The 21,289-nt window shown below is 34.8% G+C and overlaps 1 protein-coding gene across 1 annotated transcript in view; it reads right to left on the reverse strand.

The window, feature by feature from the left end:
- The window catches only part of RB195_020758 (uncharacterized protein), a gene marked incomplete at both ends in the record, with an annotated part of 47,164 nt that extends 39,909 nt beyond the window's left edge, over window positions 1-7,255 (reverse strand). Inside the window, 7 exons of the mRNA XM_064189210.1 lie at window positions 1,692-1,784; window positions 1,845-1,947; window positions 2,450-2,606; window positions 3,742-3,840; window positions 6,305-6,435; window positions 6,543-6,586; window positions 7,189-7,255. Coding sequence (XP_064045091.1) covers window positions 1,692-1,784; window positions 1,845-1,947; window positions 2,450-2,606; window positions 3,742-3,840; window positions 6,305-6,435; window positions 6,543-6,586; window positions 7,189-7,255 — 694 coding nt within the window. The remainder of the gene's footprint in view (window positions 1-1,691; window positions 1,785-1,844; window positions 1,948-2,449; window positions 2,607-3,741; window positions 3,841-6,304; window positions 6,436-6,542; window positions 6,587-7,188) is intronic.
- Between the last annotated feature and the right edge of the window lie 14,034 nt (window positions 7,256-21,289).

Consider the following 21,289-nt stretch of genomic DNA (forward strand, 5'->3'; position numbering starts at 1 on the left):
AATAGTAATAAAAATAATTGTTGTTGGCTGCGGTGTGCGCAGTTTAGGAAACCATGTCAAAAATAAGCTTGGACAACTGGGATCAATTTTTCCGGAGAAGAAAAACCGAATGATTAGCACTAACAGCAAAAAAAAGTAAAAATAAAAATTCATATCAAAAAGTACGGAAAACACTCGGGTTGCATTTTTGTTTTGTGAGAGCTCAAAGACAATTTTCTTTTTTCAATAAAATCCTCGATATTGGATTTTTCCACAAATACACAAATAGATGTTGTCCAGAACGCAGTTCGCAAGCGATGCAGCGGAAACGCAAAAAACCAGGATCTTGGGGATCAATTTACCCAACGACGCTCCATACCCGTAGGATTGGCTAAATGAAAGCTCGTAGTGTGGATTTCCTTCTCGTATGGATTTAAAGGGTTTTTTGAGAATATTTTCATATCCATTCCACGCGCTTTCATCCCATCAATTCTATAGGTGTAAAGGGTAGCTTCGTTGAGTGAACTGATCTCTCTGACTTGATTTGTAAATTTGATTTGATTTCAGATTTACAGCGCTGGTATTTTAAGTCCTTATTTATTTATATATACTTTTATTTATTCTAATTATTATTTTTACTATTTTCTTTATTCATTTTTTTACATTTTATTTATTTATTTATTTATTTCATAAATTTTCATTCATTTCACTTTGAAACTTAGAAAATAACCCTACTTACATACTTCTAGGAGGAAACTTACATAGAAACGTTCTTCCTAACAATGGCTTGAAGTCTCCGCATCCGTGAACTTTTTCCCAAACTTTGTTAGCTAGGACGTATTGCGGATAGCTGGATCCCCCAACGAAACGAATGCACTGCGTGCTTTTAAGCGAAAAAAAAGTTACGGTACGGCCAGTTTACAATCACATCAGGAAGTGTCAGAAAAATCTGGACGGCAGATGGATCCAACTGATGCATCGGATCAGATAAAGAAGTTCGACCGGCTAGCTAGTCTGCGGTCTACGCACATCATCTTCAAGCTGATTTCCTCGGATCACTTTTTGCGCCATCCAGACTACGGTTGTTTAGATCTGAGAAAGCTCAAACCACTAAATATACGATGCACTACGACTTGCTATATTCATTGAAAAGAAATGAGGAAGAATTGTTTTTTTCCGCATATTAATAACTTCGAAAAATTGGAGTCAGATGAAAAATCCAGGAAAGTTAAAAATAGAGCGTAGCCGAGCGTGAATTCGTAAAAATTCATTATGGAACCATCAACTCTGAATCAATAGCTGCGAAAAATGACGCAAAAAGAAAGAAAAAAATGAACTCATCCAAAGATTCCTCGTTTTTTCTAGGAATAAGTTTTTTTAGGAATCTATTACTAAGCTATTTGCTCTACATAAAGTAAATATGCATGTAATTAAATAAATAAAAATAAATAATTATCCATAAAAAATAAAAACAAATAAATATCTAAAAAAATAAATAAATTATTTGTTTAATCCTTTAATTAATTTAATGTAATTAATTAAATTTAATAGTAAATGTACATGTACACGTACATTTACAATATTAATTTACTATAAATTAGTATCTAATATATAGTAAATATACATGTAATTAATATATATTTATAAAAAATATTTTAAATTTTAAAATCCTATAGAAATTGGTACCGAAGACAGGTAAGAACTAGACTAACTTGTGGATAAAGTTGTTGACCATGGTTTACTCTTCAATCCAGACTTCACCGCAATCACTTGCACATGATAATCTCGGCCAGGATTTAGGTTACCTACAAAAGACTTTTTTTTAAAAAAAAAAACTCCTATCCTCATTTCCCCTTGAACAGTACCAAGGTAAACTTCCAGTTTTCTTTCTTCCGGAATATCTAACACCTCCAACACTGGATATCGTTGTTCAGGTTCCAGTTGACGGTATTCGACCAGGAATGAGTCCTAAAAACTCTTATAGGCAACAGTACTATCTCCTATATAAAAATTTTATTATATTATCGTATTACATCATTATATATTATTATTATTTTAATTTTATTAAATTTTGTAAAACTCTTATAACTCTTAAAACTCCTGAAATTCCGTCCTAAAAACTCTTATAGGCTACAGTACTATCTCCTATATAAAAATTTTATTAAATTATCGTATTATATTACTATATATTATTATTGTTTTAATTTTATTAAATTTTGTAAAACTCTTATAACTCTTAAAACTCCTAAAATTTTGTCCTAAAAACTCTTATATGTAGGCTACAGTACTATCTCCTATATAAAAATTTCATTAAATTATCGTATTATATTACTATATATTATTGTTATTTTAATTTTATTAAATTTTCCACAATTTTCAAACCAAGAAGAGCAGAGCAGGAGCGAACACAAATCACAAAATGAAACCTACAGTCTCTACATCATACCGTACCGTTCCACTAAGCACGAACCTGCACGTTTTTCTCGGGTTTTTCCGCTTTCAATGTCATATTATTCATAGTGATCTCGATATTTTCCGTTGAAAAATGTGGTGTCCGTGGATCCATGGTCACAGCTTCTTCCTTGATTAACGACGAACTCTCACCTTGTCGGCCAATTACGGCCACACTGAAATTTATGTCACGTCAATCTTTGTGACGGTAATCTCTACCGTAATGCCGCTGGTTGTGTAATTAATCTAGTCAGGATGGTTGGTAGAGTAAGATCAAATAGAAGCAATCCAGAAACACGGGACCTCAGATGATCGGCTCCGCTTAATGTAGCAGAAAATAATATTCCGAGGTGTACAGATTTCAGGAGTATTCGTATACGGGATAGTAGATTATGGAGAGGGGTGTGATTCCGTCCATTCCTTCCTAATTGCCCTAAAAAACGGGCCGGAAGATACGGCGCGTGCACAAGGCTGGCGCGCTCTAATCGAACTCCTTGTAGAAAATAGCGCGCCGAGACGCCCGAAGCCGTATCTTCCGAGCCGTTTTTTACGGCAATTAGGAAGAAATAGACGGAATTACCCCGCTCTCCTTGATCTACGATCCCGTATACAAATACTCCACCTAAAATCCGTCCCACCTCAGATTCGTGGAGTGATGCCTTTAACGTTGCAGAAAATAATATTCCGAAAAAAAATCCTCGCGTTTTTTTTACACTTTATTTATCATGTGTAAAAATTTAAAGACCGAAATTTCATCCACTTATTCTTTTGCTATTAATTCTACGATATTTTCTTGTAAAGCGAGGAATCAGATGCCTCATGGATGCCCTCTATGAATCAATACACTTTGAGGTATCCTAAATGAGTAAATGAAACTAGTAAAAGTCGCAGAATTTCACTAATAGGGCATCCACTAGAATACAGAAAATGATTTATGATTTAAATAGTTTCAAATATATTTCAATCTCAAACAATCAAACAACAACAAATTAAACAACACAAACAATATAACAAACAATTTCATAGGCCGCTTTAAAAAAGTTGATTTTTCCTCCTCAAATGAGAAAAAAAAAGCTCTTAAGAAAAATTAAGGTAACCTAGCTCAGAGATGATCTATGTAATATCTGTCTATACGGGATCAACACTACGATAGATAGAAAAAATCACAAATAAATGTTTTAAAAAAAGAAAAGAAAGAGAAATCAAGAAAAATAATAAGCTACAGTAGTGATGAAAAATATAATAAAATCTCACCAAATCCTAAAGAATTTAAAAGGGTTAGAAAATAGAATTTTGGATAAAAGCACATACCTGTACTTGTGACCAGGATGTAGCGTATGGATTCGAATCATTCCCGTTCCATCGGTAGACTCCAGAAATGTCCGATTCACATCTCGTATTGAAGGATCTCTACAAGAATTGGGAATTTAATTTAAAAATTAGTAATTAGTAAAAAATTAGCAACGTAATTTAAAAAAAAACTTGAAAAGATCAAAAAATCATGAACATTTCCATAACTTATTTACGAATTGTTAACCACTAACTGTATTAACTATATATTTTTTGTTTTTTCAGTCATTGTTTGTTATAAAAAAAAATGTCAATTTCAAAAAAAAAAATCAAAAACATCACTCCATGGTAGTTTTCAAATAAGCCGCTGAGGTAATTTTCGTAAATAAGGTTCTAAGCTAAAAAAATCACCTTTCCAGACCTCTCAGAGAGAAAGAAAGATTTTTTTAGGACATTTCCGATCGAAGCGAAAAATTTACCACCTTTGTACCAATGATCCAAAGAAATCCAGGACTGCGACTCTTCTCATGTCAGACGAGATCTCAGTTTCAAAAAAAAACCTGCCTCCAAGTTACACATTGAGGATGCGATCAAAATACAAGTATGTATGGAAAAATCCAGGAAAAATCCGTACATCTATTTATTTATTTATTTGTCTATTTATCTATTTATTTATTGAAAACACCTTTTATGGCACACTGCAGGTGTGCCATAAAACAAAAAAAAACAAGATGGAGCAGAGCTCACTAAGATTTCCCCTGAATTTTACACAACAAGACTTTCTCAGGATTTCTGAGAACAAACTGGTCCAGCTTACAATGTTTTCGCACAGCTTAACTCCACATAATTACTGCTGAAACCTTGAAGCACCGAGAAGAACGCACAATCCCCTCCACCCCCATGTAGAAAATTCCAGAACATTCTGGAAAGAATGTCACCGCAACTCAGCAGAAAAAGAACGAGCGCTCATTCTATACGCCTGCTTACATAACGAAAAAGTGCATGCACTTTTGAATAGAAAATCCATCCCGTAACCGCACCTACTACGGTTTTATGAGGATGTAAATAATAAAATCGCAAGTCACGATCCCACTCATACATAGAATTCCAGAGAAAATTTAGCACAACGTTTGCAGAGAGTGAGAGAAAAAAAGGAATTCCCTAACCATAGGTTTAAATAAACCAGTCGAGACTGTGTTCATAGAAATTTCACTGGATTTTTTCTGGTGTTCACCTTATTTTTCTTTTCCAGAATTCCCAATGGTTCCATGTAGACGTCATGAAATCATCCGGTAGGTAATACTTCGGAGAAATTTCAAGATCAAATGCTACAGAAGGACTCGAACTCCCACAAACGTAATCTATATATTATTTATATTCTTATTATTATATTTGTAAAAAATTAGGATTGCGTGAGAATAATGGGACAGTTTATTACATGGGTACTCAGCCCCAAGCCGAAAATCTGGGTCCCATCTAAACAAAATCTTCGTCAAAACACCATTAAAGGGATTTCCGGACTAGTATAGGGTATCCAGAAAGTGCAAAAATGAAAACAGCCGATTTTAGAAACTACTAATTCCCATAGGACGGTGAATAACTACAGAATTAAAAAAAAAATACAAATAAATAAACAATTAAAATGCACCACCATACACTAAACTACACGAAATACACCATCAAAACATTGAAATGATATCCAAAATATCAGAAACCTGGATCCCACTTAGGATGGTGTTTATAGTCTCCTACGGATGGTGCACTTAACATTTCTTTAAAGCTGACAACATCCTAAAGGTAAATTTTCAGCTACTTAACTTTTTTCAAGCTGATAACTTTTTATTTTAAATTATTAAATTTTAAAGGTGAATTTTCAGCATAAAAAACACGCTTATAACAATTTTCATACGAAATTGTTCCATAAAAACTGTGGAAATCCAATCCGGCGCCTTTGATTTGCTCCTGGATGGTTACGTTAAGTTACGTACTAAACCCACTACTCCGTTAGCCATGTAAGAATTCTACCGTAACACATAAATCTATGGTTTCTTGATTTGTTAAATCAAAAGTGACAAAAAATACAGAAGAAAAATTCTTTAGGACATGGAATGGGAAGGATTTTATGAAAAATAAAAAAAACCTCTGAGATTCACACCATTCTCTTCAGTTACAGGGTTATTTTGCGCTTAAAATTGAATGTACTCGTCATAAATCCATACTTATTTATTTAATTTTTTTTTATAAACCACAAAATTCTCAACTACTCACTGTAAACAATGTCAAAAGTCGATCTGGACCAATTTTATTCCCATCGGTTAGTCCTCGTTCAATTATATATGTATAGTGAGGTTTTTCCGTGGAAATAAACGAAAACTAGATATATTCCGGAGACCTTCCAGAAAAATAATAAACGCTCAAATTACAAGTTGTGTTTGTTCTCCTATGTTCCACATGAACAATCGTAACGTTCTATAAGTTCTCGAATTAATGCTGGAAAAGAAAAATCCAGACTAGGAGCCCCCGCATACGTTTTGTTACCGTTTAAAAACAAATCTTTTGAAAAAAATTGAAAATATTCGCTCACATTCCTGTGGAGATGTCCACGACTTTTGCGATGAACTGATCATATGAGGGATGATGTCGTGGTAATTCAACTGTCAACTGTGAATGTGGTAGTCGTGTGTCCTTTTTCACCACAAATTGTGATTTATCCAACTGTAAAAAAAGAAAAAATTCCCCCGCACCTGTCTTAATTCGTAAACACATAAACACGTGAACAATAACAGAAAAGATGGAAAATCTTCCAGGCACGTGGTGCTCACCTCATCCTCAGCCGTCGATCTGTCAGATTGAGCGTCTTGTACAGCTGAAACGAAAAATAGAGGTTCGAATGGATTTCGCTCTACCGTTTTTTTTTTCATGGAACTGGGCAGAACTACAGTAACGAAAATACAGTAACTGTTTCTGTCAGTGAGTTTAGCCCAATTATTCTAAGGCTAGCTAGGCCCAACGATTCCCCCGTTCTGGATATTGAGGGCTAATCAGTTGGATTTACGGGGTAGATTTGTTGGGGATAACTTTAGGACAAATTCTGCCCCAGCCCCAGGAAGGTCAATTGTAAATAGTGAGGATGTTGGAATTCACTCATAAAAATAGAAATTAAGGAAAAAATGGGAATAAAATAGAGAATAAGTCAAGAAAAGTATGAAAAAATAAGTAATAAATATGAAAAAAAGCTGTAGGTCAGGAAAATCAAATGAAAAAAATTAGAGGCATAAAGTCAACAAAATCAAGTCATTCTTTCAAAGAAAATATGGCTCTTCATCCAGAAAAATAATTATAGTATAATAGTAAATGAATAACTAATAACTAAACTAATAAATAAACTACAAATCTAACCTAATTACTAAAGAAAAATTACAGATAAACAGAAAAAAAAACAAAATAAACAGAATAGAACCATCATACCTTGTGAGTCGGCACCATGTAGGACAATGGCAAATGCCAAAGTCAACACTTTACTAGTAATCACCATAACCACCTCTGTTCCAACATCTAAAAATAGGGGTAGAAGTTGAAAAATGTCGAAAAAAACAAAAAACACATGGAAATTCGTTCGATTTTGAGATCATTCGAGATATGTCGATTCGAGAAATGAGATGGCGAAGAAATGAAGAAGAACGCGCAGCACGTACACCACACCTATCCATATATGATTTGTCTGTTGATGTTTTTTTTTTTCAGGATAACACTTCAAAATGGGTCAAGTAGCGGTGATGACGAGGGTTATGTAGCTGTGGGACACTGGTGGTGGTCTGGCTAGCTGCTTAGCCTTGAATGGATGTGGATCATCACCAACGACGTGTACGACGGCACGTGCCATGTGCCAACGTCTGCTTCCGGAGAGGTCTGCCGGACAAAAATAAACATACACAGAGAGAGATGAGATAGAGAGAGGGAGATAAAAACCATACGAGGAGAAGGGAGGAGATCGTTTGAGATTTTTTCCATCAACCGAAGTAGGAAGGAGGACTACTCCACATCCAGAACCGTCTACTCCATATTCTAGCGGAACAAAACGCGGAACGAGGAGTGAAGAATATGAGGATCGCGACGATGATAAGGGGGAGGAACAGGTGGAATGATGATGATGATGATGATGATGATGACTGCGCAAATGTCATCCAGTCATCATCCGACAGCATAATGTCAAACACAAATGATGAGAAGTGTGATACATGATATCTGTCACTATTACATTCACGGCTCGTACGTGACTGACTGGTCATCGCACGTATGCACGTACGTACATACGTACACACGTACGTACATACGCACGTACATAAATGACAAGGATTTTTGATCATTGATCGATAGAATCCATTTTAAAAAAAAAGTAGAAATAGCGTTCTCCTGGTGGCTCACCGCTTCCACCCAACCGAATTCATCGATTCGCGCTTATCAAATCAGAATTCGCAGTTTGTTTCAATTTGCACGTGAATTGCGTTGTTTTTCTTTGTGTTCTGAGTTATAAGGGAAATAATTTAGTTGTAATGTTTGAATATACAGTTCTATGATGAGATTTTTTGCACAAATAAGGGATTTTTGACTATCGATCGATAGAATCCACGAAAAAAATAGAAAGAATCCATAAAGAATCCATCTATATGACTTTCCTTTCCATCCACTCATCCTAAACTTTGTGGTATAATTTAGTTATAATGTATAAATATCCAGTTTTATGGTGAGAATAATTGCATAAATAACGGTTTTTTGATCATCGATCGATAGAATCCATGAAAAATGCAACCTGATCTATCTATGTGTCTTCCCTTTTCATCCATTCATCCTCTGAACTCGTTGAACCTTTGTGGTACTTCATTTATCCACTTATTTATTTATTTTTATTTCGAAACTCTAACTCAAGAGGAATAGACTTGTTATTTTAATAAATAAATATATATTAAGTCATATATAAATATTTTTCCTGGGTGTTTCCAAATTCCGCCCGATTTCACCAAAGAAACGAAAGGAGGAGGTGAAATGGAAAAAGTTGGGTCCGTCTACTACCGCCCAATCACTGGAAATTAAATTTCTCCTTGTTTTAATCAATAGCCGATAAGAATATGTACCTGCACTATTATCATCCGAAGAGCAAATTCTCTTCTTTTATTGGCTTCATCAAAACAAAATACCCTTTATTTTCTTAGAATTAAATGGTAGTTATTATCGCATCAACAAGCGACAATAACAAGAGAAAAAAAAACGAAAAAAAAAGAAAGGAAAAGAAGTCGAGAACGATAGGAAAAGAACATTCTCAAAAAAAAATATCTTGTATACTATATACATTCAGGAATTCTTGCATGGATACGTGGATATTTAAACATATATTATATTATAAATATTTAAATATATATTATTTGTAGATATTTAAATATGCTAGAATAGATGTGTTCTAGTTCAGCTACTAGGAGATTCATAGGGCACATGGAGGAGATTATCCCTAAAATTCCCTAAATTCGGACAAGCTCACTATCAAACCTTGAATACTCTTACAAAAAATTACAATTATAAATTTATTTGTTTTTTAGTTGTTTGCTAGGTAAAATTTGTTAGTAAATACGATGGTGAGCCACATAGAAGACATTGTTGTCGTTGAAATGAGTATCTGGTACAAGAGCGCGTCCTATTCTCCACGACCAAGGCCAAACGATGAATGAAGGAATGAAAACCACTTACATTCCTAGGATCATTCGTTGGGATGGTAATTTCCTTTTTTTTGTAATCATTGCGAGCTTAATTTAAAATTAAAATCAATCAATCAATCAAAAAAAACGTCTCATGAATCCTAAGAAAAAAAGAGGAGAAGAAAACTAGACAAATGTTTTATTCATTGAATGATTGTGAGGTGGTTCGGGAAGATAAAAACAGGAGGAGGAAAAAAACAGACACATATTCATTGGAAACGATTCGGTCAACGTTAAAATGTCGAGCTACAAAGATCTAGGATCGGGCGTACGTCGTCCTTAAGGACAACCGGCGCGCGGATCGCTTGATCCCCTTCGCTCGCTCGCCCGGTCGCGTTCGTTCGTTCGTTCGTTCGTTCGCTCGTTCATTCGTTCCCACAAACGGGTACGGACGGACGGAGCTTCAATGCGGTCAGCCGCGTAATGGGACTACTTCACATAAAAACTGACGGAACTTATATAATGATCAACGACGCGACGCGACGTGTACGGGCCTTTAACCTAATGTGATTCTAGGATATTAAAGCCCTTAATCCTATCTTGAACCACATTCTTAACCGTTATTAATCATAATTACTTACAATTTTTTTTAAGGACGGGTGTGGCGCAGTCGGTTAGAGGTCCGTTGTAGCCACACACGGTCAAGGGTTCGAAACCGCCCTAGTGCAAACCAGACCTTTCATCCCTCCGGGGTCGATAAATTGATACCAGACTTCCATTAAGAAAATGCGTTGGCGCATCCCAAGTGGATTGATGGACGCCAGTGATTTTATCCTTTTTACTTATAATTTACTTATACTCATAATTTTAAGTCAAGTACAAGTCTTTGATTCCCTCTAATCCTAGCCTTAAATGGATCAAAGGTGGATTTCCATATAACAGATGGGGTTTTTTTTAGGATCTGGTAAATAAGGAGAGCTAAAAACCCACCACCCCTCATGCTTCGAAGGGCCAGTTGTTTGTTGTGTAAAATTCAGGCGAAATTCTAGTGAGCTGCGTTCCATCTTGTTTGCTTTTTTTTGTTTTATGGCACACCTGCAGATGTTTTCAATAAATAAATAAACAATAAAAAAGGAGGTTATTTGAGTTCTGGCTTTTTTTCTCCTCATCGAACCGATCCCCATTCAAAAACTCTACTCTTCAGCTAGTGAGCCCGGGGAATAGCACGATTTTGTGTACGATCACGATAGTCGCTTGGCTGTTAAGGACACTTACAGGAAACACTTCAGATCATCACTCCTTAAGTGTTGAGGGAAATCCCACGCTTGATGGATTGCCTCACCAAAGCCAACCTCAATCGTATCTTGCTGATGTATGTATAATCATTATATGCGTAGGCGACTCGTCCGCTGAAACCTACAAAGTCGTCCTTGACGGACGGATGAGGTTCAGCGAGTTAAAACTGAGATCGCTAGAGATTATAGTTGAGATTCAGAACCTAACTCTAACTAAAACTAAATAAAACTAAATTTTTAATCTTCCACCTCATCAAAAAAGATTTTTGTGGATTTTTTTGGATCAAAAAGTAGATTTTTGGGGCCCCGCCATAGATACGGGGACTTTATGGTGAAGATCAAATTTTTTCAGGATTTTCTCCCAACGAATAAGTGAGAAAAATTCTGAATGTTACAGCATTTTGCTGTATCTATATACCGATTGTATATTGTACACTTATTGTGTAAATTGTACTTATTACGCACATTAACGTATATTTATTTTTAGAAATTGTCCAGAAATTTCCTTAACTGGGCCTTACGGTGATCTGTGTACCGAATCGCTTGATTTTCAGGCAACTTTAAACTCAAGCAAACAAATTCAAGTGAAGGCACAGAAGAAATACACGGACTGTATATTGTACTTATTATGCACATTAATATTAATAACTTATTTGCAGGTGTCCAGAAATTTCCTTAACTCCACCTTACGGTGACCTGTGGACCAAATCGCTCGATTTTCAGGCAACTTCAAACTCATAACAAACGGTGAAAACACAGAAAAAATAGAAGAAATTGCAGAGAGGATGAAAAATTGAGTTCGAGGCGGAAAAGGAGGAAATTCACAGGAACATAAGATCAAACTGACTGCGTACCAAGGCATTTATGCACGGAAACAGCAAAGAAGTATAAAATATGCAGACTCGATCCAAGATTTCTACCAATTTGATCTCTCTTGATTGAAAATGTTAAATAATAAATATAAATAATGTAAATACTCCGGTATGGGACCATAATTATCTCCACAAATACTCAGACGTCAAATGCTTTAGTAAAAAGAGAAGAAAAGAAAAGAAATTACCTAGAAATAGTCAATTGGAGTCAAGTCAGTTCTGTGAAGCTACTGTCGTTTCCTTTAAAACAAAATTAAACAAATAAATAAGCAAAAAAATGCATGTGGAAGAGAAGTTTTACAATTTAATTTGATTATTTAATTTATAAATGTACTCTTTATTGTTTAAAAAATAAAAATATCTACTACATATGTATATCTTTCAATTTATTTTTCTTTTTTTTCTTTTCTGATTAAAAACTTTAGCCTCTATACCGGTATCAATGAGCTTTTTCCCGGGCAAATTTATATCAAATAATTTATAATTTAAGATTTCCTATACAGAATCTAAAATTAAATGGTAGATGTCTTTTTAGAGAAGCCAGGACATCAGTGGAGCATATTTGGATGCACTTGAACTCAGACGTTGGAACAGACGTTTACAAACAAAGAATAAACTCACTAGGAATAAAATAAACATTTGGTTCGGGAAGAGGCCGGAGGTTTTATGATCGCCAGAAGTTTCGCTTAACACTTCCGTTACACGGCTGAGCATGCGGTTTCTTATCCAGCTTTGTAGGAAATTTCCTGCTTTATTTTTTTGCATGATGTAAAGTGAAAAAAGCACCGGAAACTGTTTATAAAGTGGAAAAAGCACCGGAAACTGTTTAAAATATTATTGTGGAGAGAAAAAATGTCGAAGAAATAGTTCCAGTGGGTTGTAGGCAGTGGTTGAAAGCACTGGAAATGTTCATTTCGGATACGGTAGGTGTCGGAGCTTGTTTCCTCTCCACGAGTTTCGAATTCTTCACGAATTCACGTACAATTCATTTAATTACGTTAATTTTAAAGGGAATCTGCAAAAATATTCTGAACAACACTCAGAATTTCTTTTTTTTACCGATAACAAATTAATACTCATTGAAAAATAAAGGTGAAATTTTTCCAAAGAGAGAGAGAGAGATCTGTTCCATAGACTTTTAAAAGGAAAATATCCATGAATTCCATATTTATTGGGAAAAAAATCTCGATATTTTGTGGACGATGATGAAAAGCACTGAGACCACCGTGAAATTTTAACAGAACCCATAAGAGCTTCTCTAACGTTCCCCAATAATTTTTCCACTTTTTTCCTTTTTTTTTCTTTTTTAATACACATTGGAATTAAATTAATTAATACACATTGGAAAATGAAGGTGCAGTTTTTCCAGAGAGAGAGAGAGATCTCTGTTTTGTAGACTTTTAGAAGGAAAATATCCATAAATTCCATAACTTTGGGAAGAAAAACTCCCGATATTTTGCTGACGATGATGAAAAGCACTGAGGCGACCGTGAAATTTTACAGAACCTATCAGAACTTCTCTGATGTTCCCCATTAATTTCTCTTCTTTTTTTTTTCTTTTTTTTTTGAATCGTCCTATTCGTCGTCGTATACAGCAGCAGCACTGTTGGGTGTCATTTCTCTCATCCGTAAATGGAGATGTGATGTGAGAATAGATAAATCATATTTGCACGTGGAAAAATAAATAAAAAGGACAGTATCGTCAGAGTTTTTCCCCCCTCCCCGCATTCAATGAAACATATTGGGTTTCATTCGTTGCACACCACCCGAACATTAAGTGCAATTGACGGACGAGTTCCTCATTCATTGTAACAACACGACGACAACTGAACGAAACTGGATTCCCAATCGAATAGCAAAAGAAAAAAATTCAAACGCTTCCTTAGATGATGAGGAAAGGTATGTAGGAAAGTAAGGTAAGGTAAGGTAAGGTAAGGAGGTGGAAAAATTTTTCAAAAATTTCATTCTCTTTTTTTCCTCTTTTTTTTGCCATCACTTTCCTCATGACGGCATTCAGAAGTTAAAACTTCTTCCAACTTTCAAAAATGCAAGGATTAAAATTGTCGGAAAAAAAATCTATATAATTGGATGAAAGAATTGTTTCAAATAAGTGTGTGATTGCAAAAAAAAAGAAGAAAAGAGAATGAAATTTCTTGAAGAATTTTTCTACCTCATCATCTAAGGAAGCATTTGAATTTTTTACCCATTCGATTGGGAATCCAATGCAAAATTTTCTACTCATGGGCGAGAAATCCATGGAAATTATCCTTACAGGACCATCATTCCACGGATGACGTATGTAAGTATGACTGTTACAGTATTTTTCAGTCAGAAATCTGAAGCCCATAAAAAAATCGACGGGAAAAAAAATAAATCTCCAATTCTCGTTACTCGTTAGAATGGCAAATTATTTAAATCTGCAAAACTTTTAAACTATTTTTTTAGAAAAACTTGACCACGGATCGATACAGTATCCACACGGGACACATCTACAGTGTCAATATTCGCGGTATTCACTGTACGGTACAGTAAAAGTTGAACAGCAAACAACTAGACTAGAAATAGAATCCAACAAAAGGCCTCGCGTAGAACAAAGATGGTAAGTATGTGTATGGTTTGTGTTCACACCTCGCCGCGCCAGTACGCAGTTATTCTCAAATTTCAAAACGGTTGTTTTGCGAGCGCTGAGTAAAAAAAACAAATAAATAAATAATATACTATAAATTGACCGTGAATAAACACAATGGATTCATAGAGGCGATGCAAATATTTTTGTAGCATAACATATACGAAGCAGAGGAACCCACATATACGAAGCAGTCGAATTCAGTTTACATATTAAATCATATCTGAATATATTTATGCATTTCAGTAAGTAAAAATAGCCGAAAAGTTCAATAAAATCAAATCGGCGAAGTCTGGTGCCTGACGCAATATTTTTTCCAAAAATAAGTCGTTGAGTTCCCAGGAAAAAAGACCACTCTCCTAGTTGCATACAGTTTTATTTCAGAAATATGCTCTCGCTGTTAATTTTTTATCTACTTGGATCATTTCAGAATATTTCTTACTGAATTACGCATACATAGTGTGTTCAAAATGAGTTTATTTATTTATTTATTTATTTATTTATTTATTTAATGCGTCCATCTTCCTGTTTATGTTTAAAAATCACCTACTAGACATGAACTGAAAAATAGGATGATTAAATAGGAAAATAAATAAAAATGAAACAATTATTATAGGTGAATAAATCAAAATCCCTATTATATTCTTTTTGGGGAATTCCTATGGGATTTTCGTGCTAATATTTTCCGCCGCTGTTCACTAATGGGTCTCTCCATGACCATCTTAACGGTCATCGATGTCGCGAAGGAAACTATGTACACAAACGAGTCTCGAAGTCCTCCGACTAATCAGCTTAACCGTAGAAATTACGATCCGAATGAAGGAAAAGAATAAGGATTTGTTCCGGGCGGTTGAATATAAATTCTAAATAAAATAAATGGAGCGAGAGAAAATGAATTGGAGTTGGATACAAGTTCCAGACGCGGGTGTCTGAGAGAGAAGTGAGAACGTTCACTTATGAGATGAAATCGTAACCACCGCCACCAACGTAAACGAGATTGGAAGAGAGCGATAATGAGCGCGAGCGGGGGAGGTCGGGGGGAGGTGAAGGGAGTATGGTATGTATGTAGTAGGAAAGGGAAAAGAAAGGAAACCAGAGAAGAACAATGCCGACGTGGATCGAGAAATGGAACCCGCTATTACATCGACACATTCGATCCGAAAAACATCACCTCACAGATCTGTATCGTTGCTGTTTTCTCCAGCAATTCACTTGTTCACATGTATACGTCGTTGATTTACAGTGAGTAAGGAAAACTTCTTCAAATTTTCACTATGAATAACATGATTATGTACATGGGAAAATCCTAAAAGACATATTTAAATAAAGAATTTTAAGCTGTTTTAGGAAAAGAATTTAAGTTGTTCTAAAAAAAATTTAATTTAAGAATTTTAAATATGGAATGTTAAAAACGATTTGCAACGTAACCTCCGCTTCAATTTTTGTGAAACATAGCTCGAGGATTTTTTCAGCAAAGAACACATAATAAGATAGTGAAAAATAGATCAAAAAATTGTCGTATATGGTAGGTAGTAGTTATGATTTTTTCCATAGTATAGTAACTGAAGATTCTAATCGTTGATGAGAAGAAGGTGATCAGCCAAGAACAATTAAATCAACAAAACTCTAGAAAAATCAGGAGAGAAAACTGTTCCAATCAGGATTTGTGAAATTAAAACTTAGAAACCTATGTAGAAATAATTATATAGGAATTTAGTGGAGTTTTGTTCTAGTGTAAATTAAAAACATTATTATTTTTTTGTCCAAAATAAAAGTCTACAGTTTTCGCATTACAGCAGGTCTTAAAAAAACTAAAATAAAATTAATAAAATAAGTAGAAATAAATATACAAAACATAAATATAATAAATAAAAATAAACTATTTATAGTAAATATTACATATAATGTTATCAGTTGTATATGTATGTAAATATACTAAATGCAAACCATGTCAATATAAGTTGCACATTATTCCTAAAATCCAGAAATCACTCTTTTTACTAACCATCGTGAACGACTAATACGCGGACTCGTAGAAGAAAAATCGAAGGAGAAAAATCACTCCAGAAGTCCAATGATGATGGCATAATTAAAATTTTCAAAATGATTCAAGCCGATAACAGTAACTAATAGAATTATTTCTTTTAAAGAGACTAAAAATTTCGTACATATTGACGACGTTTGCATTACAAATGGAGTTGGTGATTTTGTTATTATTGACGATTTTTATTCGTCGCGAACGATTAGTATTCGCATGAATAATTCTATCGTTCATTCTGTAAAATACGAATATATTCGATATTTCGAGGAGAAATAATTAGTAACAGATTTAGTAACGTAAGTAAGGAATGGAATTAGTGACGAATCCTAAAATCCTGTGTTATGTAGCCTGTGCAAATAATGGGACTAGGGATTTTTTCTCATTTCTACTCATGTTCATGCTATTCAATCCTTACACGTACATAAAATATGATTTAGCGAAACCGGGCACACTGATCCATAACTTAATAAATAAATAAGTAAATAAATAAATAACAGCCAGAAAAAGAGATTGGAAGAGAACTTCATTACTTCTTAACCCCACCACAAAAAGAAAAAATTCAAAGAAAAAAAAGAAAATAAAATTTTCATTGAATGAAATAAAATTTTCATTGAATGAATGAATGATCTATGAATTTTACGAAAACTGCCTTCCGTAGATTTTCTTTTTTTTTCCTTTAATTTAAAGTAATTTTATTTTGAAGTAATTTTCGATTATTAGGTGCTGAAAGTCAGCGAAAACGTCGGAGCGAAACCCATATTCTCGGAAAAATCCTCTCTACTTGCTCTCCCTCGATTGTTATTTCCACGTCGATGAAAATGTTGGGCAGAATACTGCAATATTATCCACAAAATAATTTTTTTTTTCAAAAATCCCAGACACACATCCAATGTAACACCACTACAAATGTTTCCTACTACTACTCAGCACACCACTACTACATTTTATGTTTACGTCAAGGATCGGCTTTGACTGTTTAGTCATTTATTGACGACGCCCAAGGATGTCGTAAAGCCTATCCGGTTGCTTACCACACCACGAATGTATAAATAGTAAATTTACAGCTGTCCAACATTAAGAAATCAGAATTACTTTGACATTTAGAATGGATTTCCTGAAAATACAGGAAACAAAAGGGAAATGAAAGATTTCAGAGAATTTACGCTGTCGTGGCTACGTACATGTACATATAGATAGAATGAACAAAATAATTTCCGACAGCTCCTTCACATAGTCTAATTATAATGCAAAGGATGTGATTTAAAGGATTTAAGAAGATTCTAATGGAGCTCTGAGTCTTAAAGAAGAGGAGTTCATGACAAAAATTAACTAAGAATTCTTTAAAAAAATGTAAACATGATTAAAATGAATTTAGGGAGTGTTGTTAGACCGAGCAAGGAAAAAGAATCCATGTCTTACGGAAACTGTAAAAAATACAGAGATACCCGACGAATTAAGCATCTACAGACATACTTTTACTTCCGCAAAGGACACCAGGAATTTTTAGGAAAATCTTATTGGAATATTTTTTTATTAAAAAATCAGAAATGTGACTTGATGAAGGTTTGAATTTGAAGAAATGGTGGAAAACAGCAAAATAGACACGTTTGTGATGGAAGTGAATCAAATAAAAAGATAAAACATAAGATATAAAATAATAAAACATAAAAATAGACATGGAAAATGTGAGGGGATTCTAGAATTCTGAAAAAAAAATTCACAAACTTTCCAAAATTTTTTCAACAGCTCTAACACTTTTTCTTGTGAAGCCGTAACCACGGAAGAAGTAGATGAAGCTTTGAAGTGTTTTCAATTAAGTGCGTACACATACAAACATTCTGGAAAACCTGTATACTTCCTTCCTTCGTTTGTTTACTTCCACTTTTTTGCGTGTAAACAAAGCATGCAAACAAAGTAAAACAGCTGTAGAAAACAAAAAAAAATGAAATTGAAACGGAAACGAAATAAAGGGAATAGCAAGAAAGAGGGTACATACATAGATGTAAATCCTGAAGGTAAATCGCCCATTCATTCACAAATTAACAAACTCTACAGCTATAAAACAAATAGAAGACCTTATTTTAGAAGAAAATCACTAAGCAACATATTATTTTTGCCATTTTATCTTCAAAAATTGTTTTAAAAAAAGAAGTACAGCGAAATTACTCCCTAATAAAAAGAAATATTGTCTACAGCAGATCCATTGGTGATTTTCATCTGGCTATGCCACCTCTAGTAGAAAATCGCCGTAGTGCTGACATTAGCGCTAAGTAATTAGGCATAATCAATTTAAAAAATACGAAAAAATATGTATAAAATAAGATAAAAGTAAATTGAATTAAAATATGTTAATACAGCAAATACAATATATAATGATATACAATATATACTCTAAATATATTAACGCACACTTTAGGAAACAGTTTCTCGATTTTAATTGATTGATTATAACAAAAATTAATAAATTTAAATCCCATTTCATAAATTAAATTAAAGCGATAATTTCCATGAAATTTGTATTTTATTCAAGCACGATTTATGCGCGAAATCTTTCTGTTCAGTTCAAGTCAAAGACAATTTTCTTTTCCAAATCTAAGGCCGAGATCAAATGTCAAATGTATTGGTCGTAGAGGATAACACGTAAAAATCAATCATTCATGATCTCGTGCCTTGATCCCTAAATCGGAACCAACGGGAACGGATATCAATCCATAAATATTCTCGGTGATAACGGGAACGGAACATCAAGAATCGCAGGGTAATAATATCTTATGGGTTTATCTTTTAAAAAAAAAAAGACAAAAATTTTGCCGTGATCAATTAATGATTTTAGAAATTGTTCCTTAAAGTGTGTTTTGTTAAATTTTATTTATATACGTATTTTAAATTATTATAACATCGTATAGTTATATAACTAGGAGCTACGTGAAAAAATGTGAACCACAGCAGAAGAATCTGGATGAATCATTCCGGATGACTGTACCAGGAGCGAATGAATGTTCAAAGAGCGTTGTGATCAACACGATTGATCTCGATGAAATGAAGAATGTGGTGGGAGTGGAGAAATTTACAAAAGAAATAGAAATGGAAATAATGGAGGAAGAATCCTGGAATACATAGCGATAGCTGCGGATCCAGCCCCAACGAAAAATTCCGACGTTTTCCTCTTTAAAAAAAACACTACGAAAAAATCAGGAAGAATCGGAGAATTTCCACGGTAGAAAGCAGATGAGAGACAGACACATTTCACAAACGACCACATTAGTGAACGAGGTCAACCCCGGTTGTGTCCTTGTGAGGGGGAACGCGACGTGAGTCCGATTGACAATTATCGATCGATCCAATGCACACTTGAACCGATAATCGATTAACAACGCTCTTCGGAGTTCAATGCTATTAATAATTCTTCTAGGGAACGATATTTTGAAAATAGAATGAGAACTGGTTGCAAATCCAAGCCAAAATTCTCCTTGACAGTTCACACTGGACAATAACGACCAGCGGACACCCGCCTCCCGTGTAAATCAAACAAACAAACACACACAGACACGATGCAAAGATCAATAAATGAATGATTCGGGAATAAATCAATATCGATGATCTTTGGATTAAGAAACGATAATTCACGGGTGAATATATGCGACCGAAGAACGCTAGGAATGACCGCTTGGATACCGCGCGTGGAATAATGCGATGCGTGGAGTGTGTAGGTGACGGACAGACGGACGGTCATCATTCCCCCCCCCCTCGCCTCCGTAAATGGGAGTAGAGAATACCCGCAACTCGTTCTGGTCAACACTTGCGTGCGGCGGAGGTTGCGCGCGAGGCTCGTTTTGAGGCACCGACTAAGAAGACACAAGGACAGGTTCCTTACCACCATGGATGGATCACCACCATGATCGGCATGGAACTGATCCTGAAACAAGCTACGACAACCATGAACAGTATCGAGAAGGAGTTTTTCTTCTCCTTGTTTTTTCTCGCCGGAAATGCACGTCAACGGCTACACTTCGCGTAGGAAGAATGCAGTTCCTACGAGACTCAAAAACTCGACCGCAGCTTTCGTTAATAAGCTCTCGAATTTCGGGAAGAAAATTCCTGCGCGGATAATCTGGATGTCTCTTGTACATAATTGGCGGATATCCATCATCATTCGTAGAGGAGGCTTTGAAGTGTGTGCGTGTGGTGTAGATGGAATCCGTACGCGAGCTGACTGCAATTAGGTTGAATGGAGGATGGGGAACGAGGACCCCCACGAGGAGTCGAGAAATAAACTAGTCAACTTGACGGTATCCAAAGGCTGCGTAGAAAAGAAATGGTATAAATTCCTGGATGAGGACAGATGAGGACAACACCGCTTCATAAATAAATAAAAACTCCAAAGAAGCGTTAAGAAAATAGAAATATATAGGGAAAAAAGGAAAAAAGTAAGATAGAATAAGAAAATAAAAAAAGAAAAAAATTAGAGGAGGAGAAATATTTGTGTATTCAATGAACTAAACGAATGAACTAAACTAACTAACTACGAACTAACTGAACTAATGGATTACTGTAACTCCTTCTCGGAATCTATGAACGATAAAGAACGCCACAGAAATCCGTAGCTATGATGATGTGACAAAGTAATGAGCTAATGGAATGTTGTGGAATTATTCCTGAGAAGAAAAATACCTTTTCTTTTTTAAATATTATTTTAAAAAAAAAAGTTTTTTCATGTAGAAATTGTGACATTCTCGCTGCTTTTTAGACTCGGACGAGGCTTTGAAGAGTTGTTCGATCGTGGATCGTGTTTTGAGATTTTTTTTTTGAGAATTGTGAGATATAGTGAAGAAAATAGTTTCCGTTATAGTTTCCAGTGCATATAGTACATAAATTGGTAAAATCTTAGAAAAACCATGTGTATACCTGAAGAGAATTAAATAGAGGATTGAGAGCTGAATCAGAGCTACCGTCTATAAGTCAGTGGTGGATGTGGATCACATCTGCTTAGGAACAACACGAACGAGCCACTACAATGGTCAAAAATAGCCACTATAACATATGTACGG

This window comes from Necator americanus, chromosome II (genome assembly GCF_031761385.1).
Source record: "Necator americanus strain Aroian chromosome II, whole genome shotgun sequence".
NCBI lineage: Eukaryota > Metazoa > Nematoda > Chromadorea > Rhabditida > Ancylostomatidae > Necator > Necator americanus.